This window comes from Podarcis muralis, chromosome 10 (assembly GCF_964188315.1).
Source record: "Podarcis muralis chromosome 10, rPodMur119.hap1.1, whole genome shotgun sequence".
Taxonomy (NCBI): Eukaryota; Metazoa; Chordata; class Lepidosauria; order Squamata; family Lacertidae; genus Podarcis; species Podarcis muralis.
The window spans coordinates 16,175,914-16,202,001 of NC_135664.1; the positions used below are offsets into that span (position 1 = coordinate 16,175,914).

At 40.9% G+C, this 26,088-nt stretch overlaps 1 protein-coding gene across 3 annotated transcripts; it reads right to left on the reverse strand.

Annotated features, from left to right (window-relative positions):
• Positions 1 to 516: 516 nt before the first annotated feature.
• On the reverse strand, positions 517 to 26,072 carry MLC1 (modulator of VRAC current 1). 3 transcript variants are annotated; one of them, XM_028747291.2, is made up of 13 exons: positions 25,967 to 26,072; positions 23,027 to 23,164; positions 21,973 to 22,156; positions 16,902 to 16,991; positions 14,113 to 14,166; positions 13,896 to 13,997; positions 12,738 to 12,839; positions 10,778 to 10,849; positions 10,571 to 10,687; positions 8,903 to 8,959; positions 7,704 to 7,826; positions 2,554 to 2,721; positions 517 to 1,123 (listed from the first exon to the last, which is right to left on the reverse strand). In XM_028747291.2, the coding sequence occupies exons 3-13, from the start codon at positions 22,150 to 22,152 to the stop codon at positions 1,049 to 1,051; spliced, it is 1,140 nt and encodes a 379-aa protein (XP_028603124.1). In that variant the 5' UTR covers positions 22,153 to 22,156; positions 23,027 to 23,164; positions 25,967 to 26,072; the 3' UTR covers positions 517 to 1,048. The 3 variants fall into 3 exon arrangements, with proteins under 3 accessions (XP_028603124.1, XP_028603123.1, XP_028603125.1); XM_028747290.2 differs by having other exon boundaries at positions 25,933 to 26,064; XM_028747292.2 differs by lacking the exon at positions 25,967 to 26,072 and adding an exon at positions 25,027 to 25,118.
• Positions 26,073 to 26,088: the final 16 nt, after the last annotated feature.

Consider the following 26,088-nt stretch of genomic DNA (forward strand, 5'->3'; position numbering starts at 1 on the left):
TGCCATATCCCAGCATTCTCATTCTTTGATATATACTTTATAGCCCAAGTATTCTGTGTCTCTGTAATAATTTCTAAACCTCCATAATATTCTGGCATCAAACAAAGGAGCAGTACTCAGAGCAGATACTATGCAAATAGTAGCAGACTTAGTTCTCAGGCTTCCACTGAAAACTGTAGTACAAAGTAAACCAGCTGCAATTTTAACAGGAAAAAATTCCCCCCACACTAGGCACCAGGTTTGGGGAACAGGTGTAGCCCACTTGAGTAGTATCTCTGAGTATACTTTCTTACTCCACACACCCTATCAGTGATGGTTGACATTCACTCTTATAGGTGCAATGATGCAGAGGGGCAAAACTGCTCATCTCCCAGCAAGTGGCCTGGTCACCATGTGAATAATGTGCTTCTGTATGCATGACAACACACCACACTCATTATAAAAGGTATTTCTCCCATTTTGCATCAATCAACAACAATGTACACCTAGAACCGACTTGTGATAAAGATGTTTATTTTTTATACAAAAGTAATATGCAATTCTTAAGGACTTAACTCCTACAAAAGTGAAGTTTATAAGCAAAAGCATCAACGATGACACGCATTTGTAACTTTATAAATGTGTCTGTTAACATCAACTGAATACCAGCGGTTATATTAGTTCTCTTGCAATAAGCAAGACCTACCACACAGTTACTTATGTTTAGCTGTTCAGATGGACTTAATTTCTAATTGGCAGTTTCTGGTTGTAGAGTCGGTTTGCAATTAAGATGCTAGTACTCTAAAATGAAAGACACACTCTGTTGAAACAAGTTGTGTTGCAAACTTGAAGCTATGCTAATTTCTAAGTTATTAGAAAGGCATGAGAGGTTTTAAAGGAAGACTGCATGGTGCTAACATTCTGACTAAATTCTAGTATTTGGAAACCACAGGGAAGTGGTCAGTAGGGCTGTCATGATGTTTGTGACTGTGCCCATAACACTTGCAAATGCAAAGGCTAGCATGCCCTTATTCCAGCAATTTTCCTGTTTCAGTTTCCTAAATCCAGATTACTGGGCCATTTGCACTACAACAGCTTTCCAAGCCTTCTCTTTGTCGAAATCCTTCATGCTGTTATTGGAAACCTACAAAAAAATTGTTATTGACAATTTAGAATGGAAGAATCCAGACTATGGGTAAATCACTAGATGATACATTAGATGTGTGATCACATTTCCACGTCTTGCATTTTTATAAGAAAGTAGTAGCAGTGAAGATGCCTAATCCAGATTGGGACTGCAGTGCAGGGTGAGAGGGATCTAACCCCTTCCTTCATGCCATTTTCTTGACCAAAATGCCCCCCCCCCAACTGCTGTTTGCCCAGGCAGCTTTGGAGGCACGTACCAGTTTCACCACTTTACTGCAGTCCCAATCTGAATCAGGTCCTCTCCCTAGATTAAGCATAAGCGGTAAACCATGAACAAACTTAGTTACAGCTTGTGGTTTGCCTGGAGCTATGAGCCTGGGTCTGGAAGAAACACAAAGCCAAACCATGGCTTCGTTCTAGACAGCACAGCAAGGGTAGAAGCACCCTTAGCCAAAAATCCTCTCCTCCTCACGGAGGGGAGGCGTTGTGATCAGGAACCGTTCCCGCGCTGAGCAGAGGGCGTTCCGGCCCCTGCTCAATGCCATCACTGACACGCCCCCCCCCCCAGTGAGCCTGCCTATTAGCTGCAGGCTCGGGGGCGGGGTTTAGACGCTTAAACGCGGCCGTGGCAGCCCCCTTTCCCTCATTGCGCTGCCGGGATCATCATCGGATCACCCACCCACCCTCCCTCTAGTCATTCCTTTTGCACCTGACCTTGCTATGGACCTGTGGTTGGTCACCCTGGTTGCCTAGGGGGCCTGGTAGGAGTTTTTTCCATCTGGCAAATTGGCACCAGCCACTTGGTTTTTTTCGCCTACCTTGTAGCAACTCGTCACAACTTTCCGGTATTGGCGGTTAGGCATTGGAACGTGTGGTTGGTGTATGGAAGGGCAGGGTGTGGCCATCGCCTACCCCTTCACTTATGGGTATTCCGTTAAAGGAATCCGGCGGTCGTGCATCCTGTCCGACGCCCTGCTGGGCTGGTGGTCATGGCCTGACCCCTGGTGACATCAGGGGAGAGCTTACAGTTGTATTTGCATCAACAGGCTCCCTCTACTGGTGATTAACCCCCGCTAGACTCACCCCTCTCCAAGTGGGTGGAGTCAACTTTGCTGTTATTCCAATGCCTAAGCCAATACCTCTCACATGCTGTAATCAATAAAGTTGTGGCCTTTTCTAGCCCATAAACCTAAATACTGTGTCCATGTGTCTTTCTAATCCCAAGCTAAGGGGGCGGGTCCTCGAATCACAATCTGCAGTTTAGGAACCTACATGTTTGCTTGTTCACACTTAGCCATGTCAATATAACATTCACTTACAAATAAATCTGTATTTTAAAGAAGAACTGTGATGGGTGCTGGCAATGAAACCGAAAGGATCAGCAACATTCCATAATTACACCAATTTTAAAGTGAAATCATCCCTCACCTCTGTTGTTTTGTACTCTTGTTTGTTCATCTGTGGCACAGCCCACACTGAGTCCCGCATCTTCATTTTTGCCTTGAAGCTTACACACAATATGACAGTGCCAGTAGTCAGGAAAGCTTGAATTAACAGCATCAGCATTAGAAGCAGGAGGAGCACGTCGTAAGACTGCTAAAAAAATAAATACACACATAGAAAAGGCTTTAGCCTTTAGTTATGCTAACTGTTATACACTTTTCTGCCTCCAAAGGTCACATTTACTGGAGGCACCTGCAATGCTCTGGTTTCCCCTTACTTCCAATATCAAACTTCTATATCCTCAAAGGCCATTCTGTCCTGGTTTGGGAGCCAGCGGCATATTTTGTCACCATTTATTAGCATGAATTTTCCAATATGAAGTGTGAATGCCCAGGCATACCACATTCAAGTGTATATATTTCCTTATTATGTGAATGCAAAAGGAAACAGATTTACAAAGTTTTTCCATAGTTTGACTTGTAAGAAAACAGATTTTTACTTATTCCTCCTTCTCTCTGTGCCCACAAAGTGCCAACTCCCATGAAGTCTCTAAGGGCTATGATCAGCACTTGTTCCCACTCAGAACTCAAGGAGGGTTGCCATTGCATGCCTAGCCTCTGGGCAAGATTCATTGTCCACTGACCAGGAGGGAAAGGGGAGTTGACATGATATGATAGAGCCAATTCAGTGCTTCTGCACAGTGCTAACCTCCCTATAGTGGTACCTTGGTTCTCAAATGCCTTGGTACTCAAACAACTTGGAACCCAAGCACTGCAAGCCCAGAAGTAAGTGTTCCGGTTTGCGAACTTTTTTCAGAAGCTGAACGTGTTCCGTTTTGAGTGTTACGCTTCCTATTTGAGTGCCACACTTCCATTTTGAGTGTTACACTGAGGTCTGTCTGTTTTTGCTATTTATTTTGCGTTTTTGTGGCTCTTTTTTTTTTGTGACTGTGTGGAACCCAGTTCAGCTACTGATTGATTGTGTGACTGCAGTACATTGTTTATTGTTTTCATTTTATGGATCAATGGTCTTGTTAGATAGCAAAATTCATGTTAAGTTGCTGTTTTAGGAGTTGTTTTCAAAAGTCTGGAACGGATTAATCTGTTTTGCATTACTTTCTATGGGAAAGCGCACCTTGGTTTTGGAACGCTTTGGTTTTGGAACAGAATTCCGGAACGGATTAAGTTTGAGAACCAAGGTACCACTGTATCGCCTTCCAGTTCTCCCTTGCAGAAAGCAGCAACTATGGGCCACATTATAGTCATTAGGGAAATTATGGGAAAACCACAAAACATTATGGCAGATCTGCTGTACTCATTATATACTACATAGACTTACTCTAAATAATTGCTAACACTGGGTAAAAAGGTAAAGGTACCCCTGCCCGTACGGGCCAGTCTTGCCAGACTCTAGAGTTGTGCGCTCATCTCACTCTATAGGCCGGGAGCCAGCGCTGTCCGCAGACACTTCCGGGTCACGTGGCCAGCGTGACGAAGCTGCATCTGGCGAGCCAGCGCAGCACGCGGAACGCCGTTTACCTTCCCGCCGGTAAGCGGTCCCTATTTATCTACTTGCACCCAGGGGTGCTTTCGAACTGCTAGGTTGGCAGGCGCTGGGACCGAACGACGGGAGCGCACCCCGCCGCGGGGATTCGAACCGCCGACCATGCGATCGGCAAGTCCTAGGCACTGAGGTTTTACCCACAGCGCCACCCGTGTCCCACATATACTACATAGACTTACTCTAAATAATTGCTAACACTGGGTATAAATTGGCAAATAATCTCCTGATATTATAGGAACTAAAGTTGTAGCTTATACTTCCCCACTTCTTATAGTGCACAAGAAATAATAATTTATGCATTACAATGTGTACAAGAATAAGGACAGTGTATAAACTCAAACAGTAGTAGTAGCATAATACCTTGGGGAAAGGCCATGTACCCTATGCTTCCGTATCTCGTGTTTTAAAATGGCTGAGACCTTTGTTTTGGACATCTGTGGTTGGGAGTCCCAGCACATTCCGTTACCACAGCACATTAAGTAATCATACCTGGCAAGAACAAACCTGTCATGCTTTACAGTATGACTGAAATTATTTCCTGAAACTGACGTTCTTGGCAAGATGCAAATTTGCAAGCAACAGATAAACAGATTTCAATCAACTGATAAGCATCTCTAAAACATCTCAAGAACTAGAAATTGCACAAGTGATATCACAGGGGGGAAATGTTACATACATTCACTAGCTTTTACTTAGCCAGCATGCTATGGTAAACTGGAAGAATGCAGCCAAATAATGTATAGGTAATTTAAATATAGTTTGGCCTTGGAGATCAAAACGAAGCAGGGCAAAGGCTAATAGAGTTCTGTCAAGAGAACAAGCTGGTCATCACAAACACGCTTTTCCAACAACACAAGAGACGACTCTACACATGGACGTCACCAGATGGGCAGCATCGAAATCAGATTGATTATATTCTCTGCAGCCAAAGATGGAGAAGCTCTATACAGTCAGCAAAAACAAGACCTGGAGCTGACTGTGGCTCAGATCATCAGCTTCTTATAGCAAAATTCAAGCTTAAACTGAAGAAAGTAGGAAAAACCACTGGGCCGGTAAGATACAATCTAAGTCAAATCCCTTATGAATACACAGTGGAAGTGACGAACAGGTTTAAGGATTTAGATTTGGTGGACAGAGTGCCTGAAGAACTATGGATGGAGGCTCGTAACATTGTACAGGAGGCAGCAACGAAAACCATCCCAATGAAAAGGAAATGCAAGAAAGCAAAGTGGCTGTCCAACGAGGCCTTACAAATAGCGGAGGAGAGAAGGCAAGTAAAATGTGAGGGAGATAGTGAAAGATACAGGAAATTGAATGCAGATTTCCAAAGAACAGCAAGGAGAGACAAGAAGGCCTTCTTAAATGAGCAATGCAAACAAATAGAGGAAAACAACAGAATGGGAAGAACCAGAGATCTGTTCAAGAAAATTGGAGATATGAAAGGAACATTTCGTACAAAGATTACCATAATAAAAGACAAAAGTGGAAAGGACCTAACAGAAGCAGAAGACATCAAGAAGAGGTGGCAAGAATATACAGAGGAACTATACCAGAAAGAAATGGATGCCTCGTACACCCCAGGAAGTGTGGTTGCTGACCTTGAGCCAGACATCCTGGAAAGTGAAGTCAAATGGGCCTTAGAAAGCACTGCAAATAACAAGGCCAGTGGAAGTGATGGTATTCCAGCTGAACTATTTAAAATTTTAAAAGATGATGCTGTTAAGGTGCTACACTCAATATGCCAGCAAATTTGGAAAACTCAGCAGTGGCCAGAAGATTGGAGAAGATCAGTCTACATCCCAATCCCAAAGAAGGGCAGTGCCAAAGAATGCTCCAACTACCGCACAATTGCACTCATTTCACATGCTAGCAAGGTTATGCTTAAAATTCTACAAGGAAGGCTCAAGCAGTATGTGGATCGAGAACTCCCAGAAGTGCAAGCTGGATTTAGAAGAGGCAGAGGAACCAGAGACCAAATTGCAAACATGCGCTGGATTATGGAGAAAGCTAGAGAGTTCCAGAAAGACATCTACTTCTGCTTCATTGACTATGCAAAAGCCTTTGACTGTGTCGACCACAGCAAACTATGGCAAGTTCTTAAAGAAATGGGAGTGCCTGATCACCTCATCTGTCTCCTGAGAAATCTCTATGTGGGACAAGAAGCTACAGTTAGAACTGGATATGGAACAACTGATTGGTTCAAAATTGGGAAAGGAGTACGACAAGGCTGTATTTTGTCTCCCTGCTTATTTAATTTATATGCAGAATACATCATGCGAAAGGCTGGGCTGGATGAATCCCAAACTGGAATTAAGATTGCCGGAAGAAATATCAACAACCTCAGATATGCAGATGACACAACCTTGATGGCAGAAAGTGAGGAGGAATTAAAGAACCTTTTAATGAGGGTGAAAGAGGAGAGCGCAAAATATGGTCTGAAGCTCAATATCAAAAAAACGAAGATCATGGCCACTGGTCCCATCACCTCCTGTCAAATAGAAGGGGAAGAAATGGAGGCAGTGAGAGATTTTACTTTCTTGGGCTCCATGATCACTGCAGATGGTGACAGCAGCCACGAAATTAAAAGACGCCTGCTTCTTGGGAGAAGGGCAACGACAGGCCTAGACAGCATCTTGAGAAGAAGAGATGTCACCTTGCCAACAAAGGTCCGTATAGTTAAAGCCATGGTCTTCCCAGTAGTGATGTATGGAAGTGAGAGCTGGACCATAAAGAAGGCTGATCGCCGAAGAATTGATGCTTTTGAATTATGGTGCTGGAGAAGACTCTTGAGAGTCCCATGGACGGCAAGAAGATCAAATGCATCCATTCTTAAGGAAATCAGCCCTGAGTGCTCACTGGAAGGACAGATCGTGAAGCTGAGGCTCCAGTACTTTGGCCACCTCATGAGAAGAGAAGACTCCCTGGAGAAGACACTGATGCTGGGAAAGATGGAGGGCACAAGGAGAAGGGGGCGACAGAGGACGAGATGGTTGGATAGTGTTTTCGAGGTTACCAGCATGAGTTTGACCAAACTGCGGGAGGTAGTGGAGGACAGAGGTGCCTGGCGTGCTCTGGTCCATGGGGTCACGAAGAGTCGGACACGACTAAACGACTAAACAACAACAAAATTTAAATATGCTACACTCCCTCTCTGATCTTGCTTCCCTTTGGCTCCTGATCCTGGCTCACAATTTCTCAGCCTCCAAAGCAATCCTGCTTGCACACAGTGGCGTAGCGTGGGTTGTCAGCACCCGGGGCAAGGCAAGTAATTTGTGCCCCCTAACCCGTGGATTTGCGCCCCCTAACCCTAACCCCCAGATGTTGCGCCCGGTGCGGCCGGCCCCCCCTGCACCCCCCACGCTACGCCACTGCTTGCACACAACACAATACTCCTACTTCTCTCCTTACGTGTTCCAAAGTCACACATAAAAAACCCTGAATCACAGCATTTATAAAAGTTAGGACCATTTAGAATAGAAAGCAGTAGTTTGTACGGAACATTGTGGCCTTGGTCACAATACACTGACAAGAGACATTGATTGTTTGCTTGGTAATTCAAAAGCAATACATACTTTAACTGTCGGTGGATAGTTTTTAAAGATGTCAACAATTCGCATGATACTGAAGGACAAGTATCCTGAAGCTGTGAATAATAATGGAGATGTAACACTGCTTATGGCAATCAGGACTTCTACCTAAAATGAAACATAGAATTGTGATTAGATAGATATTTGTTATTAATTAAAAAAAGATTCATGTATGTATTCTTGTGTCTCTGAGCAAGCTTGCATAAATGAAGTTTGTTGCAATTTATTCATAAAAAGAAATTCAAAAATGTAAGCTTAGTCCCTGGAAAAGTGAATGAGGAGTATGAAGTATTTACATTGATAAATATTTTAGAACTCATATTATTAAGTGTGTATTCAGAGCACCCAAGGTATTCGTAACATCCAGACAAAGGCCCAGCCCCCTCTAAAGAACTGCATGTTGTGTTCCATTTGTGTGGTGCTTTGGATAATTGTGAATAAGGGAGAAAGACAACAAAACAGATATGGGGGGAAAGGAGAGTAAAACATTACACACACAGCTGGGACCAAAAGTGATTACAGATATACTTAGGCTGCATTCCTAAGCACACCTACTAGGAAGTACCATTGAAACCAATGAAGCTTACTTTCGAGTAGACATACATAGCATTACACTATTAAATGCTTACACTCTCCAGCTTTGAAATGCATCACAGGAGAGATATAACTATGTATGAAAAAGCCAAAAAAACAGAGCAGGTGAAAGAAAAGATCATAAAGTTTGATACTGTATGTGAGCCAGTAAAGAATTCTCACTATGCTTTATGTAGCTAATGTAGCAGATGGTAACATTTTGGATAGAATGGAGAGCATCAAAGTGCAATAAATAAGGATTGCAATGTTTTTGGACGTAGTACAGAGCATTTTGACCCACTATTAATTTCCTATCCAATCAGTTTTTGAAGAAACATAAACATCTATAAAGCCAATTTGTTGGAGATCACTAAGGAATCACTGGGCACCCAGAAGATAATGATTCCATTATGCCTCCTTCATAAACTATGTGAAAAAATATCATCACTCTCTGGCCCAAATGAAGAGATTTGAAATGGCAGAAATATTAAATCAGTCTAGTTGCTGTTCAGTTTTCAGAAAGTTCTACTGGACCTATTTTCACCATAACATTTATGATTGCATCAGTTCATTGAAGTGCTTCCACCAGACTGTTTTAATAATATACTTACCAAGCATTTGCTTGGATATTCAGCGGCAACATGACTTGCAATGGCACTGGGAAAACACTAAAAAGAAACTACCGGTAAATATGAGAAAATGTTTAGGACCAATCAGGATATATTTGGGTAGAGCAGTGCCTATTAGCAAATATACTTATTACCCCAACTGCACTTCCAATGATTTCTTGTTGTTTTATAAGGAAAAGGGTGCTTTTCAAGGGGCACTAGGACACCACCAAGTAGGCAACATATTCCTGCTGTTGCTTGAGGCAGGATTCACTCCAACAGAATCTCTGACTGACCCCCTCCTCTGGAGTACTAGCAAACTTGGCCAGAGAGTGAACTATCACTCCAGTAAGGGGGGTGGGAATCAATCAGAGATGCTGTTGGAGTGGAGACACATTTTTCTGCCTTGAGAAAGAGAAGGAACATGCTCCCCACTTTGCGGAGTCCTAGTGCCCACTGGAAAATTATAAAATACACACTATCTACCTAACTGATTTAAAGAGTAACCCAGTGCACATTTATTCAGTGGTATGTCCAGCTGTATTCAATGGGACTAGAAAAGTCAGCATTTGATTATAGCTCGAATGGGATATACCATCTCAAACTCTTATCTGCACCAATAAGTTGTATGTATATAGGATTGAAGGGTTGGTTTGGATGATGCCTGTGGGTCCCAACCAAACCTATAATTTTGTATCTGTAAGACATGGTCTACACTGGAAGTAACTGCTGAACTGATCAAACTAGTTTCTTTTAAGTTAATGGTCCTTGCCAGACTTGTAAATACATTTTTTACGTGTCTATCTAGTTGGCCATGTTGCTAAAGAAACAAGTTAATGCTAGTTAATGCTGCTTCTGGGAGGAGGGAATAAGCCTCCCCCCTCACCTGGCTGAATGCCACTCCACCTTGTGCGGAGGAGAACAAGAAGCAAAGAGCTAGCCTTTGTGTTAGACTGTTAATGTAGTAAGTCCATCCATCTTGTACTCAGGTTGTATATATGTGTAAATAAGACCACTATTCTAAATAACCAACGGCCTTCATTCTAAGGAAACAGAGCCTGGATAAATGCTAGAATCTCTCGTTAAGCTATTTGTTCTTTTTTTCTGATTCATATTCCTTGATTTTTACTAGATCACACACCTTTCTGAATCTTGTTGTTGTTGTTTTTAATATGCCTGACTACAAAGGACCTGGGCTCTTTTCCAAATACCGTAGTCCTGTAAATTAAGACACCATGTGGTCTTCCAACTAATTCATACTCTCAGCACAAGGATTTCCACTTGTGCAACGGAACCTTTTCCTCTCTCTCCTCCCTGCCTGCATACCCTAAATCTGTTCTGGGGGTTCTCCCAGCCCTCCAGAACAGATTTGGGGAGGAGTGCACACAGGAAGAGGAGGGGGAAAGTCCACTGCACAAGCAGAAATCATTGTGTAGATGAAGCAAGTTGGCTGAATGCTGGTCAAGAGTACCAGCCTTTCTTATCTGTACAGAATGTTTTTACTTAAAGGTGTACAAATTCTGTTAATAATAAAGTGTGACAGTTTTACAAGAATAAGTAGGATGTTCCTAATATATATGTATAAGACACTGATGGTACATTTAAAAACCTGTTATTCATCAAAGTGAACAACAGTTTATAAAATGTTATATTCAATGATGTAATACTTACAGCCACTAAAATCCAAAAGAAAGTTACTGAAAGATATGGACCTGAGACTAGCACATCCATATTCAAAGCTATTATTCCACCAAACACAGCAGAAATTCCAATAATCACTTCAATTACCTAAAAAAGAAGAAGAATTTGCTTGGGATTTTTATATAATAAAAGATTCATAGCAGATTCTTAAAGACTGATAAAACAAAGATCTCTTACTGAATAGGATTTTAGGATCCGTGCTGGAAAGCTGACATTATTCAATGTGATCGCACTATCATACATTGTCGTCTAAAAGGGGGAAAAAGATGATCAGAGTAAATAAACTATTAACCAAGCATTAGTCATCTGGGTGTAGAAGCTACCCGCAAATTGGAAGAACTTACGACTTGGTAACTTACGACTTTATGTTTAAAAACTTAAAAGGGAATTCATGTTTGAACTCATGCAACCCATAACACACATAGCTGTGTGTGTTTTATGTGAAAAGGACCTTTTCCTCCTGCTGCTTCCATCTGTGTGCATAAAATACTAAAATACAAGACACACCAGCATAATTTCTCCCTCTCTCCCTGTCAAGATATACAAATCTATCCATGTACATATCTACACATGTATGTATATGTACACAAATATGCCTGTTCATTAACATGACCCACTCATGCTGAAGTACTGCAGCTGAAATGTCAATACCATTCATAAAACAGCTTGCTCAGAGGGAGGATTACATAGATAGGGGATTAGTTCCAGAGATACTGCAATGAAAGAAATTCTGGCAGCTGCACCGTTCTGCAAACTGTTACGCAATAGCTAACAGAAAACTAGGCACAACAAGGAGTTCAAGTGTGCATCTTGAGATGTTGTGAAAGACCTTGTCCAAGAAATTGTGCAACACCTCGTGCTAACACCGACACAGCTTTCAGTTCTCTTTTCTCATGTACGCATATTGTGCTAAGGGAGGAAAAATCATTCAACTCATGTAAGATCCTACCTAAGATTAGCGAAATAGAATAAATTGTTTGAGAATTTTAGTCTTACTCTTCTACTGCAAGCAAGTTTTCTTAGCTTTGAAGGTGAAATAAAGCTGTTTGATTTTGTAGCTCCCCGTTTCCTTGTGTTCTGTAATTTTCATATATCTACATGGGTGAATATGCTAGCAAAGCTATAGACCAGGCACATCCAAAGTCCATTTCGGGGGCCTAATCCGACCCGCTGGTCAGTTTAATCTGGCCCCTGTGGCAGTTTATTTCATGGGGTAAAATCCTAAAAAAAACTCAACAACTTCAATCCTAAAAAATGGTCAGCAGCTTTGGTTGGCCCTTTGGTCAGCCCTCACGGCCCTTCACTTCATCAAACCTGGCCCTCTTTGAAAAAAGTTTGGACATCACTGCTATAGACAATACATCGTATGGAGATGTTGGACTGTCTGAACTATATATATACAGGCCCAGTGTATTCACACTATATACAGGCCCAGTGTATTCACAAGAAAATTGCTACAGCAAAGATAGATTTTCTGTACTTGTAGACGTTACAATGTGGATATTGATTTAGGATGCAACGTAAACCTTGGCCGCTGCCCAGTGGGGCTTAACTGAATGGCAGAGTCACAGTTACATCCACATCCTTGTTGCATGTACCTGCCTGGGCAAATGTTGGGGCATCAGCCTGGAGCTGGTGCAGCAATCAGGCCCAACGCCATCATGTGACAACAATGGGTCAGTCCCTCCATGCCCCATTTGGTGAGGCAAACAGGAAGCTCCATGCCAGCAGAATAATGCTGGCATTACTTCACAGTGAAGACTGGCAAGACTAGACAGAAGAATACCTCTATCCAATCCACCGCCACTGTGCCCAGTACAAAGTGGGATTGCACTGCACTGATAATCTTTGAAAGTAGAATGTGCTATCCGGAAAGGAAAAAGGAAGCTCCTGATCTCACTGCCAGAAAGATGTTTGTATAAAATCTGTAATGCACATATAAAATACAGAAAAAAGGAGTTCCTTCCCAGCAGAAATGCACCCCTAAAACCCCAATATTCAGTAGTACACAGGCATTTGATATCATAGCTATATGACAGAATCACAGTGACTATGTTTCTGAGGCAGTATGTAAATATGAAGTAGAGATTGTAAAGAGCCTTTAGGCTATTTTAGAAATATTTAAGGAAAAACTTACTTTCTTCCTCCTGCAGCACTCCTCGTTAAACCTTGCTGAAATTATTACAGTAGTTGCCATGAAAATTTCCAGTAGAATGAGGAGAATCAAGTTGAAATTTATCTGTGCATAAAAGGTATTAAAAAATTTTAGATTAACATAAACTTATCTACATAATTACTATAATGTCACCCGGTCCGATCCAGAGCATGACCTTTGCAATGGAGCACTTGCAATGAAAAATGGAAGCATGGGAGCACCATTGTTGTGGCTTCTCATGAAGTTTGGCTAACCATTCTAGTTTAGCCCCTCAAAACAGGGGCTTTGCATTGGCATACTTAAAACTGGGTGAACCATATAGGGAACCATTTCACACAAACCTTCCATGTGGAACAGGATCAACACAGTTATGGTTTTTCAATGGCTAAAGGTAAAGGTACCCCTGCCTGTACGGGCCAGTCTTGACAGACTCTGGGGTTGTGCGCCCATCTCACTCAAGAGGCCGGGGGCCAGCGCTGTCCGCAGACACTTCCGGGTCACGTGGCCAGCGTGACAAAGCTGCATCTGGCGAGCCAGCGCAGCACACGGAACGATGTTTACCTTCCCGCTGGTAAGCGGTCCCTATTTATCTACTTGCACCCAGGGGTGCTTTCGAACTGCTAGGTTGGCAGGCGCTGGGACCGAACAGCGGGAGCGCACCCCGCCGCGGGGATTCGAACCGCTGACCTTTCGATCGGCAAGCCCTAGGCGCTGAGGCTTTTATCCACAGCGCCACCCGCGTCCCCCTTTTCGATGGCTAGCATAATGCAAATGCAACTTTTGAATCAGGCCTAGAACAGCTCGCTCAATTTTTTATACCTAGAGTTTTGAGAATGAGAATTGCTGGCAATCTGTCTGATATGTGTGATCATTTGTTGCTTGAACTTTAAGAACCAATAATAGCAAGGAAAGAAGCGGAAATGAAATGACCAAACACATGCCAGCATTAAAACATTAAAAGTATTTTCCTATAAAGTCTCTTCAGATTTAAAAACAAAAGCAGCAAATTATGAAATAGTGCCTAAGTAGCATCTGATTAACTTTTTGAAAGATTATATATATATATACAATGAACAAAATAAGCAATCTCAATATCAAATAAACTAATGATAGAATTTATCTTTATTGTTAAGAACTCACATTTACTGCTGTAGGGTTCAAGACAAGTTTGCATCCAAACCAAACTAAACATGTTGTTGTAATAGCAAATGTAGAAACAAACAGCATCTGGAAATTGGGTATCTGTAAAAACAAAAACAAAAAAACAACACACACACACACATTAAGAATATTTCATTTTTGCTTTAATTAAAGAAATTAAGTGTTAACAGTCATTCCAAGCTTATAAAGTACTTACCACATTAACTTTGTTTCGGGCTATGGCAAAACTCACAGCTGCTGAGGGAATACACTGGAGAGAAATTAATGAAAATTAAGAGTACAATTTACAAACTAAACTAGAATTTCATGAATAATAAAATTTCCCACTGAGTATAGAATAGACATACTTTGCCTATGTGAACATAGTAAATCACAGCAAAAGCCCCATCTCAGCCATAAAGCTTTTGGATAATTTAGGCAAATCCATTATCTTTCAGGCTAAATTTTTGTTTGTTTGTTTTTTTCTCTTTCTGAAACCCACTTTTTCTGTCTCTTCCTCCCTACTCTCTTCTGGCAAGTCTGAACTTGCAGAGGGCTTTTGAAATTAGGCTGCAGATTACCTACCACTACTGCTCTAAACATAAACTTACTGTGATAAAGATAAGAGTCACAATTCAAAGATCTACTTAAGATGTTCCCAAGGGCTTTAGCACATGAGAGGGGACCACTGACTTAAAACAAAACAGCAGACCCCAAATAACCCAAACACAATTTTTTTTTGAGACCTACGCTCTGTTTCAAAAGTGATTTGTCATGGAGTGACGGGAAGGTGAATGTTTGGTAAATGCATCCAAAATCCCTGTGACACACATGATGCATGGTGCAATGAATGCACCCTGAAAAGTGCTACAGATATGAAAAATAATCATAACAGAAAATAAGAATGTTGTTTTAACAAAATCCACAATGACCACAATCCAGTACAGGGATGGACACATTTAAACTCAGTTCACTGAAATAAATGTGCTTAAGAATGTCTAATTCTACAGCATCTTAAAAAGCAGAGACATCACCTTGCCAACAAAGGTCCGTATAGTTAAAGCCATGGTTTTCCCAGTAGTGATGTATGGAAGTGAGAGCTGGACCATAAAGAAGGCTGATCACCGAAGAATTGATGCTTTTGAATTATGGTGCTGGAGGAGACTCGAGAGTCCCATGGACTGCAAGAAGATCAAACCTCTCCATTCTTAAGGAAATCAGCCCTGAGCGCTCACTGGAAGGACAGATCGTGAAGCTGAGGCTCCAATACTTTGGCCACCTCGTGAGAAGAGAAGACTCCCTGGAAAAGACCGTGATGTTGGGAAAGATTGAGAGCACAAGGAGAAGGGGACGAAAGAGGATGAGATGGTTGGACAGTGTTCTCGAAGCTACGAACATGAGTTTGACCAAACTGCAGGAGGCAGTGGAAGACAGAAGTGCCTGGCATGCTCTGGTACATGGTGTCACGAAGCGTCGGACACGACTAAACGACTAAACAACAACAACAACAACAATTCTTTCAGACTGTACAGTGAGCAAATGTTTAATGGAACTTGGAAGGCTTGATACCAAGGTGGGTATGAGGAACGAGTGGCCCTCTGGATGTTGTTGAACTCCAACACACATCCAACATGGTCAATGGTTTTCTGTGAATAGCAGAGAGATAAGATGCAGCTGACTGTTGGCACCCTGTTTTCCATCAAGCTACAGAGATATAGGCAGATAGGTATCAGGTAAATATGGCGTGGTTGCTTTGTGATACAATAGCAGGCTGTATTCCCTCCTCAGTAGTTCATTTCCTCTTGCACTGACGTTGTACTACTCAACTAACTGGAGCAGGATCTCTTGCGCCACCAATATGACTGGGGAAAGTTTCCTACCCCAAGATTAGCCTAACCAGAACAGGATGAAGCAATGTTCTTTTCCTTTCTCTTTATAAAGAGGAGAAAGCAGTTATTTCCTGATTACATGCCCAAGGCAGCTAGAGCGGCAAAGACCAGCAGTAAAGGCCCATGGTGCATGCCACCCTTCTAATTCTGTTTCTGGATCAACTGAGTGGGCCTTTTGCAGCCACTTTAGAACCTGTAAATCTGTCACAGTTCCTCTTGTTACTTGACCTAGTCAACAATGGTAGATACCCATCTTAATTTATACTCACTGACTTCAGTATAGAGCCACCATAATTCAAAAGCATCAATTCTTCGGCATTCAGCCTTCTTTATGGTCCAGCTCTCACTTCCATGCATTACTACTTGGAAAACCATAGCTTTAACTATACGGACCTTTGTTATCACTATTCATAATACTTATATACTGCTCTTCATCTGAAGATCTCAGGGCGGTCCACAAGATTAAACGTCAATTGCTCATTGGCAATCTTCATATACATGAACTGATAAAGTCAGTGTCTTCCATGTTGCAGTAAGAAAGGATAGAATGCATAGGACTGGGGTTTTAAACTTCCACTGTAGCTAAGAGAATCAGTTGGACATAACTCACTCAAGTCCTATTGGTGTCATAACTAATTTAACTGAATCAGGGCCTTTTGTGTGTGTGCACACAAGAACACAATAAGAACAAAACTCATAAGACATCATCCAGAGATAAAAGACAACCCCAGCTTCATGCTTACAAATATACCCTGAGAGAGAAGGAAATTTAAAGGATTCTCTGTGCCCCTGATATTTGCTCATGTGATGTTTCATTACATTATTTATTTGAATATAAATAACACACAATAACTAAACATTGCATCTGCTATTATAAACAGAAACGAAAAAACCCAAGTGTTTAATTGGCAAGCTGCTGCCAATTATGTTAAAGCAAACAATTTCTCTGAAATCAAGAGTGAGGAATTATGTAAAGAGAGCATGTGTTAGCAGTTTAATTCTGGATCAAGTCGTATATCTGAGATAAGACCTTTGAAGCATAATGAAAATAAGAAAATTGAATTATATTTCTAATTTATATTTCTAGACAGCCACAGAAATTAAAAGGAATGCTTACTGAACCTGCTGCACAGCGCAAGTAATCCATTTCAGATGGAAAAACATTCCCCAAATAAAGTGAAAATCCAGAGGTAACAAGGATGCAAGTCTGAAATGAAGAAGTTACATTACTTTATTAGCATAAATTATATAGCTAAGCAACTTCATGAGAATTGGCAGTTCTTTTCAAAAATACAAATACTAGAACCATTAACAATTGTTTCTCTGTGTTAATGATACTGAAACCAAACATCAAAAGATCTTTATAAGTCAAAAGAACATGTTGTCTTGCTGCTAAGTTCTAGAACTATTATGCAATGACTTGGCAACAATATAAAAGAGTAACAACTTAGGAAGTGTTCGTATTTAACTAAATAAAAATAGATATCAATAAATACATTGGATTTGTGGGAAGATACACACAAACAAGCACTTGCTCTGTGTGATTGTGCACAGACACTTTGCATGTAAAAAAAAACTGGGGAAAAGCAACTTCAGGAAGTGAGAGGGAGGGGGTGGTTAACCTTGCCTGATTTGCTACTCCTGCTCTCCAAATTGTACACACTTCATCCCCATTTACATGTAGCTTTTACATGCTACATCTGAGGATTTTAATAGGATGCCAAATATCAGTTTAGATCCATATGTGAGACAGGGGGAAAACTTGAGAAACTTGATGTAAAGAAGCAGAGAGTTGAGCCCTCTCATTTCCCCCACCCCATGACCGCTTCTTTGCTCTAAATTCACATCCCAAAACTACATGTACAGTAAATAATAATAATAATAATAATAATAATAATAATAATAATAATAATTTATTTATACCCCACCCATCTGGCTGGATTTCCCCAGCCACTCTTGGCGGCTCCCAACAGAATATTAAAAACACAATAAAACATCAAACATTTAAAACTTCCCTAAACAAGACTGCCTTCAGATGTCTTCTAAAAGTTAGATAGTTGTTTATTTCCTTGACATCTGATGGGAGGGCGTTCCACAGGGCAGGTGCCACTACCCAGAAGGCCCTCTGCCTGGTTCCCTGTAATTTCATTTCTCGCAGTGAGGGAACCTCCAGAAGGCCCTCAGAGCTGGACCTCTGTGTCCGGGCAGAATGATGGGGGTGGAGACGCTCCTTCAGGTATACTGGGCCAAGGCCATATAGACCACAACTTACATTCCAGGCATTGCACCTAAAGCCAAAATTGTGTATAGTCAACACACATTGGGTGCAATGGCTAGGGTTGCCATATTTCAAAAAGTGAAAAGCTGGGCACAAAGTTGTTGAGCTCTTATGGCTAAATCGCAAAAGTAAAGGAAAAAGGAAGTTTTTTGAGCTATTTTTTAGGGAAATCACCCAAAACGACTCTGCCGACATGGGTTGCCATACATTCAGATTTCCCCAGACATTTTTGCGATTTCCACCCGGACACTGCTTCCAACTGCAGTATTCTGGCTATGTCCGTATGGCAACTCTAGCAATGGTGGATGAGATTGCCAGAGTCCCCCCCCCCATATGTCTGCCCCCTTTTTAATTAAAAATAAAGCCAAGCATGTAAAGCTGAATGCATACAAGTTAAATGTGCGTAAGTTGCGTGCATACTGTTTCATATAGTTCTACCCTACAACAAAGTCGGGAATCCTTGAATAAAATTTTTATTTCACACGTCACTTTATACAGTACTCAGAGAGGATTTAAGTAGGACTCTTCATACTTAATGAGTTTTAGTGCCTCAACAATGTTCTTTCCCATTGGCCTCCCTTTTGCATCTTTGGCCTCTTTGTACAATATATTTTTACTCACTTCTATGTATGGTGAGAACGAAAATAAATATTGGGTATACCTCATTCATCAGTTACCCCTCACTATATAGAGTAATGTTGCACTGGGAGAGCCCACATTTATTTGAAAGCGGGATTTTCCCTGAGTCTGCAATGTTGGGAAATGCCACAGAAATTCAGCTGTTACCTTCTTCACACAATGGGAAGGGGTGTGCAAGTCCTCTGCTCACTCCTAATCTCACTGAACGTAGAGGTAAGAGTAATAAGCATTAACAGTTTATTTGGATAGTTCCAGACTGTTGCTATTTTGGGGTGGGATTCAATCACATACAGGTAAATTCTGCTTGCACAATTATAGGTGACTGGGAGGTCTTGCACAACAGACTTGTTTTCCCCAAAAGATCAGACTTTTGTGATGTGATAAGGAAAATGCAATGGAAAGTGTGTGATAACATTTTGACACCACCTCGTCTAGCCTCCCTGCAAACAAATTAGAGTGAATGTTCATTGTCTAAGCCAACATTGTCTAATTTCCCTACAAACAACGCAGGATAAATGCCAGCTAAACAGGTCACCTGAAAGCACCCTTAGTCTCTGTGTAATTCTTTCTTTCAGCCTTTTCTAATGCTTGTCATCTCTCTTCCTTAGCGTATATTTTACTCCCAAGCACGAGCAATCTTTGGGAATCTCAGTGTTGTAGAGTCTATATATTTTAGCTGGAATCATTGTCTTTGAATAGACTAAAATTGCTCCGTATGTTCATAAAAATAAGTGGAACTCTTTATGATGCTTCCTCTATTGACAGCAAGAATTCAGCAAAAGATGTCAGTTAGCTGTCCCTCGCAGCAACAATTTAGGAAAAATAAAATCTTACTAAAGCAGTAAATTAAAGTTAACTAAAGAAAATAAGCTCCTTTCTTGGCAGGCATGCTTAACAAAACAATGAAACTTCTCAGCAAAGACAGCTTGTCTACATCTTGTGGCTATGCAGTGAAGCATTCTAAGTATTTTTTTAGTAGTTCTTGTTAAACAAAGTACAGTACTCAGGGGAAATCCTCAGGAGTTTCTGTTACTGCTACTACTAAACATTTATTTTGCAACTATCGTGTGCTAGCAGCTTCAGTGCCTAACATTTTCTGTTAATAAGCAAGCATATTATAGTTTTTAAATTATTATAGCCACAGTATTCCCAAGAAGTATCAAGAACTATATTTTTCACTTTTATTGTCATGTTGTTGTTGGCATCCGTCTATCTCAACCTCTGGGGGTGAAGTCAAACCGCAGTGTTAGCTGACCTCCCTGGGGTGCAAGCCAAGCCTGGGCAGTGTGTATGGAGGTCCTGGGTTGCCCAAACAACAAGACTCGCCCTCCCTCTTGACCTCGCTGACATGTTTGCCACCAGCTGGTATTGGGTTTATTCCTTGGACTTTTCTTCTCCTAATGATATCCCGCAATACAGCAGAGGTTTAGGATCAGAGTTTTCCTTCTCCCAGGCTGACTTCCCAGATGGGAAGGGCTACTTTCCCATCTGCCCCTCACTTCCTTCTACCTTCTACTTTTTTGACCATTGGACCAACTACTGGTCTCATTTGCTTAATCTGCTAGAGCCTGTCTTCGCATGCAGGGTAAGTCCCTAACACACCGAGGCTTTGATACCCGTCGGCTACCTTCACCTGGTTTGGCCGGCCAGTCAAAGCTGTTTCCTGGGGTGTGGCTGCTGTCACATGCTGACAGCTTCTAGGAGCCATGGGTGAGAGCTGAGTGCAGGTTGGGGACCAAAGCTGGGCAAACTACCTCACACTGGAGCAAACTTCAGCACCCACAATAATATATTTGTGGGGGCTGCCCTCCCAGTCAATGGGCAAACCTGAAGCCCTTTGTTGCAGGCACCCACAACCTTCAGCACGAGATGGCACCTACGCTACCTCAGGAGCATGATGTGTGACCCACCAGAGGTACCACTCCTCCCCTAACACTTCATACATGTTACAAATTCATCACATGCTTCAAAACACACCAAGTGCCAAAAACTGGGTGGAATTAACTTCTAGGTGAGTATATATAGGATTGCAACCTATGTATACTTAGACACTTAGCAATGCCAGTTATAAAACTACGAACTATAATAAAATTATTAACACACTCAGAAAACAAACAAACAAGTCTACAAAAACAAAAAAGTCAAGCTAAGGAATGGTATTTCAGTGGTAACCATTGTACATTATAGTCATTCGTGTGGTTTATACATGCATAGTCCATATCAGTTGGAAAGGTTTTGAAAACCTTGAATTTATGCTACCTGCACAATTTAAAATACAATCCGATAACATCTTATGCACATTTAACTCGTGCAATTTCAACCATATGTGGTTGAAGACCAACTGGTTGAAATTCCAGAAGTTAAAGGCAAGCAAGGCAGAATGCTTAAAAGCTCTTTTTGTGCTAGGTTGGAAGGGACCTAAATGGCACTCTCCTGGTCATCCTGCCGAGAGGGCCTCATTCTGCAGAAGGGCCCTTTTATCCTTTTCTCAGAGCAAGAGGAGAGGAGGCAGAGAGGAGTAGTGGAAAGGGCAGCAGAGAGCCTGCCCTCACCACCTGGCTGGACAGGCAAGAGGTTAATGAGAACGTAGCCTGGAGAGCACCAGTTTGTCATGCCCCGCACCAGCCCTCTATGACAATTCTGTCATTTTGCCATATTATTGGGCTGGCACCAGACAAAGGTGGTGCTGTGGTCTAAACCACTGAGCCTCTTGGGCTTGCCGATCAGAAGGTTGGCGGTTCGAATATCCACAACAGGTGAGCTCCCATTGCTCTGTCCCAGCTCCTGCCAACCTAGCAGTTTGAAAGCACGCCAGTGCAAGTAGATAAATAGGTACCACTGTGGCGGGAAGGTAAACAACATTTCCGTGCGCTCTGGTTTCGATCATGGTGTTCCATTGTGCCAGAAGCTGTTTAGTAATGCTGGCCACATGACCCGGAAAGCTGTCTGTGGACAAACGCTAGCACCCTCGTCCTGAAAAGCGAGATGAGTGCTGCACCCCATAATCACCTTTGACTGGACATAACCATCTAGGGATCCTTTACCTTTGACCCCGCCCTCTGTGACAATTGCTTCATTTTGCCATATTATTAGGCTGGCACTGGTAGGACTTAATTCCAGTAAATACTTCTTTTAGAAAATCAAAACTTTCCAACTTCAAACAGATTTAATGACATGGGTAATAATGTAATAAAAATTAACCTACTATATTTGCCCAGTACAACCTTACCTATTTAGCCCTGACCAGGCCGGGATAACATTTCATACTTACCCCCATCAGCAAAGAATATATCCATGTTTTATAACTAAAACATGGATGAAACCTCTTTGATAGTTGAAGGTCGCTTGATTTAATATCTGGAACATAATTTCCATTCTCTTGTTTTCCACGCTCCAAGGTTGGCATTCTGTCATAACTAAATTCTTCCCTGTAAGATTCCTCCTTGGTCATGGTGCTTTAAAGTGAAAATAAATTTTCCTTTTATTTCTGAATTTGGAGTTCCCAATAAATCTTACATTGTTTCTATATTTGTTCGGGGATGTTGAGCTAAGAACGTTCTTTTTTACTTCAATGTATGCTTTGAGTTACATATTTCTACAAAACTTTCACATTAACATGGCTAGGATCACATTATTAAGCTGTGTTCCTAACTATTTTCATACTCGAAACTCCATTCCAAGACAGTAAAACAGACTGAATTGTGAATTATTAAATGCTGAAGACAATTTTAATCACCACACAGTGCTATGTATGTCTACTCAGAAGTCCCACTGAGTTAAATGGGTATAATAGGATTGCACAGTGAATAACTATTTTCAAATTAGTGCACAATTCTGTACTCTACATTCTATTCATATTTAGCAACCCCAGTGTGCAAACAAATCAACAATTATACTTAATATTTCATATAGGCCAGCATCCATACAACAAATTAAATGAGTATAATTCAATATACCCAAACCATTTAACAACTTCTACTTTTTATAAAGAGCTTGAATAAATTTTATATATATATATATATATATATATATACAGTTTCCTAACATTCACTTCTGCATAATTATCAACAGAATGGGAAATAAGCACAATTATTACAACAATCCTATACATACTCCGATGGGAGTAAGTCCCATTAAATGTATAGGATTGCATTAAAAACACACTGCATACAGTACTTGATGACATGACAAAATAGTTTGTTGTTATATAAATGCAACTTATCCATTTTACTTATCCCCCCAACTCACTTAGAATAATTATGGAGTATACCGATTACTAAAACTTAACCACATATTTACCAGTTGTTAAAATCTGTTATACTTACATTAAACTGAGAAATTAATATTCAACTTTGAATAGTTTTGTGAGTAAAGTTGTCCGTACACTTTGTTATAGTCTCACTGCTTAGTGATTCATGCTGCCTTTGAAAAGTTTGCTCTTCTACTTTGGCTTTCAACAAGGTCTATTCATACGTGGAACAAAAGCACAGCAAAAACCACAGTTAAGCCAGAGAACAGGGAAATGCCAACTGAATTTTAATGAAGAGAACATACTAGAAAATTACTGTACCATATTCTCACAAGGCTGATTCCATAATTGTCTTAGGGCAAGCAAAAATTGAAGCAAAAGTTTCAATATGACAAAGATACAAACTATCTTTGATGTTTAAAATACTTAATAGACAGTTTAATCAAGTTATATCTTATGATAGTCATGAAGTTGCAATCCTATACACACTTACTTGGGAGTAAGCCTCAGTAAGACTTACTTTTGAGTAGACATGTATAGAATTGTACAGTAATTAGCTGTTCTCACTAAATTATATAACTTTTATCCTCAAAAGCTAGCAACATTGTAAAACGTGTGATCACAGGAGGGGGGGAAACTTGAACATAAAAGGTAATTAAATCCTAAACATGTTCACTTGGAAGAAAGTTTCACAGATTTCAGTGGACATTCTACGTATCCGGACAAACTTTTATAGTAAATCCCATTGAATGCAATGGGTTTTACTAATCCCAAACAAGTGTGCAATTCTATACACACTTTCAATATTTGCTCATTTTAAGGGAAACGATTTTTAAATCTTTCTTCTAAAAAGAGGACATCTGCCACTATTACAGCAACAATTTCTTTGAAGGTAATTAATACTTCATCAAGTACAAAATATGTTTGGGAGTCCAAAAATTAATTTATCTGCCTCTGTAGTGTTACGACACTAATGAGCTAAACAGTTTCTGAATTTTAGTCAACTTGTAACAGGCTTAAAAATCAACTTCAGGCTAAAATGTGAAATGTTTGTAAACATCCCGCAATATTATCTTACATTCTTTTATTATTATTAAAAGGTTGGTTAGTCTTTCTCAATTTATGTAGTTACACCTGAGCTAAAACTTGCTACATAAAGTGGCATACAACACCATCTGAAGGCACCTCATGCACATGGGAATTGTTCCATGTTGCTGGGTTTGTGAGTTTTGTTTTGTATGCATTGTAACATTGTGCAGCATGGGCTTTTCCACAAGATTTTGCATGAGGAACATTGGCTTGTATTCAACAGTGTCGATCAGTTGACAGTAAGATTTCCACCAGAATGAGAAACTTTTCTTCGTGATTTCTGCCAGTCCACTGCAGCCTCCCCATACCCTCCCATATTTCTCTGATGAAAATACGGACGTCCTATTCCATACTACTACTAATAATAATTTTATTATTTACACCCTGCCCATCCACAGTCAGGGCGGTTTCCATCATGTATAAAAAACATAATAAAACATTAAAACATTTTTTTAGAAACTTGCCAACACAGGGCTGCCTTCAGATGTCTTCTGTTACTTAGTTACTTGTTATAACTTAAGTATTGTTGTATAGTCACTTATCTCTTTGGCTCAGGGGTCACATGACTCCATACCCTCCAACATTTATCCAATGAAAATAGGGATATTCTAAGGAAAAGTGGGACATTTCAGGGTTAAATCAGAAACCGGGACAGCTTCTGTAAATACAGAGCTGGAAAACAGGGAGGGTCTGCGCTCCCACATTTTCTGAAATTTGTTTTGGAAGGTCCCCCAACCATTTGGAGCAGTTTTTGGAGCGGGCTGGAGGGGATATGCCAAAAATTGCACCCGTTCCTTTTCCACTGATGGAAAACCTATTGTCAAGCTTAGCAATATCAATGGATCCAACACAGAGGCTAAATTTGGATCCGGTCCAAAGTTTGTACACTTACATACTCACAAGGATCTGATGTCCCCAATGCTACAAAACACACAGCAATGTATCCATGAGGAAATGTACCCAGACACACACTGCAGACTGACTTACAATGCAATCCCATGCATTCTACAGTCCTCTTCACCAGGCCTTTGGTTGATTTGATTGGAATCCTATGCCCTTTTAAAATGTAGGTTTTTTGGGGGGGCGGATTGTTATTGGGTTGCTGTTTTTATTTTGATTATGTATTTTGTGGAACCGCCCTGAGACCTCTGGGTAAACGGTGGTTAATAATAATAATAATAATAATAATAATAATAATAATAATAATAATAATAGTTTTGATTTTATACTGTGAACCATCCTGAGACCTCGGGGTATAGGGAGGTATATACATTCTAATAATAATAGTAATAGTAATATGCTTTCATGTGAACCGCCCGAGACCTCCGGGTAAAGGGTGGTATATAAATTCAAATAATAAAGGGAGGTATATAAATTCTAACAACAACAACAACAACAACAACAATAATAATAATAATAATAATAATAATAATAATAATAATAATTCATTCTGTGAACCGCCCTGAGACTTCCGGGTATAGGGAGGTATATAAATTCAAGTAATAATAATACAATATTTTGATTTTATTCTGTCAACCGCCCTGAGACCTCTGTGTACAGGCCGGTAGATAAATTCAAATGCTAATGCTAATAATATTTTGATTTTATTCTGTCAACCGCCCTGAGACCTGCGGGTATAGGGTGGTATATTATTATTATTATTAATAATAATAATAATAATAATAGCCAACTCCTAGGGCCTGAGGGGCCCTCGACCACCCAATAAAATATTTGAGGTGGCCAGGACCCCCCAAAGTTGATGGACATTGCCATTCAAAGAGTGTCATGTGATCGATTGTGCGGGGCGGGGCTTTCCTGCGCCCCCCCCCCCCACAAAAAAAACCCCAATATTTGATTCAAGTTGGCACCCCTGATGTTAACAATACAGCGTACAGGTACGAGCTGCTGAGGAAACGTAGAGCGTCACCTCACGACCGGAAAGGCTTAACCACAAAAGACCTGCCGCCCCCGTCAATCGTTCAGCAACGGCTGAGGCGCGAGCAGGAAAACGAAATCGAGCGTCGCTACTGCGCTTGCGCCAGCGCGCGT

What these genes read in the sequence shown, in the direction of transcription:
- MLC1 (XM_028747291.2), bottom strand. Translation starts at nt 22,152, where the DNA reads ATGACCAAGGAGGAATCTTACAGGGAAGAATTTAGTTATGACAGAATG. An exon ending in ACTATCCACCGACAGTTAAA is followed by an intron (nt 2,722 to 7,703) that starts GTATGTATTGCT and finishes TTATTTTTTTAG; the next exon opens with CAGTCTTACGACGTGCTCCT. An exon ending in AAGAGTACAAAACAACAGAG is followed by an intron (nt 1,124 to 2,553) that starts GTGAGGGATGAT and finishes ATTTTTTTGTAG; the next exon opens with GTTTCCAATAACAGCATGAA.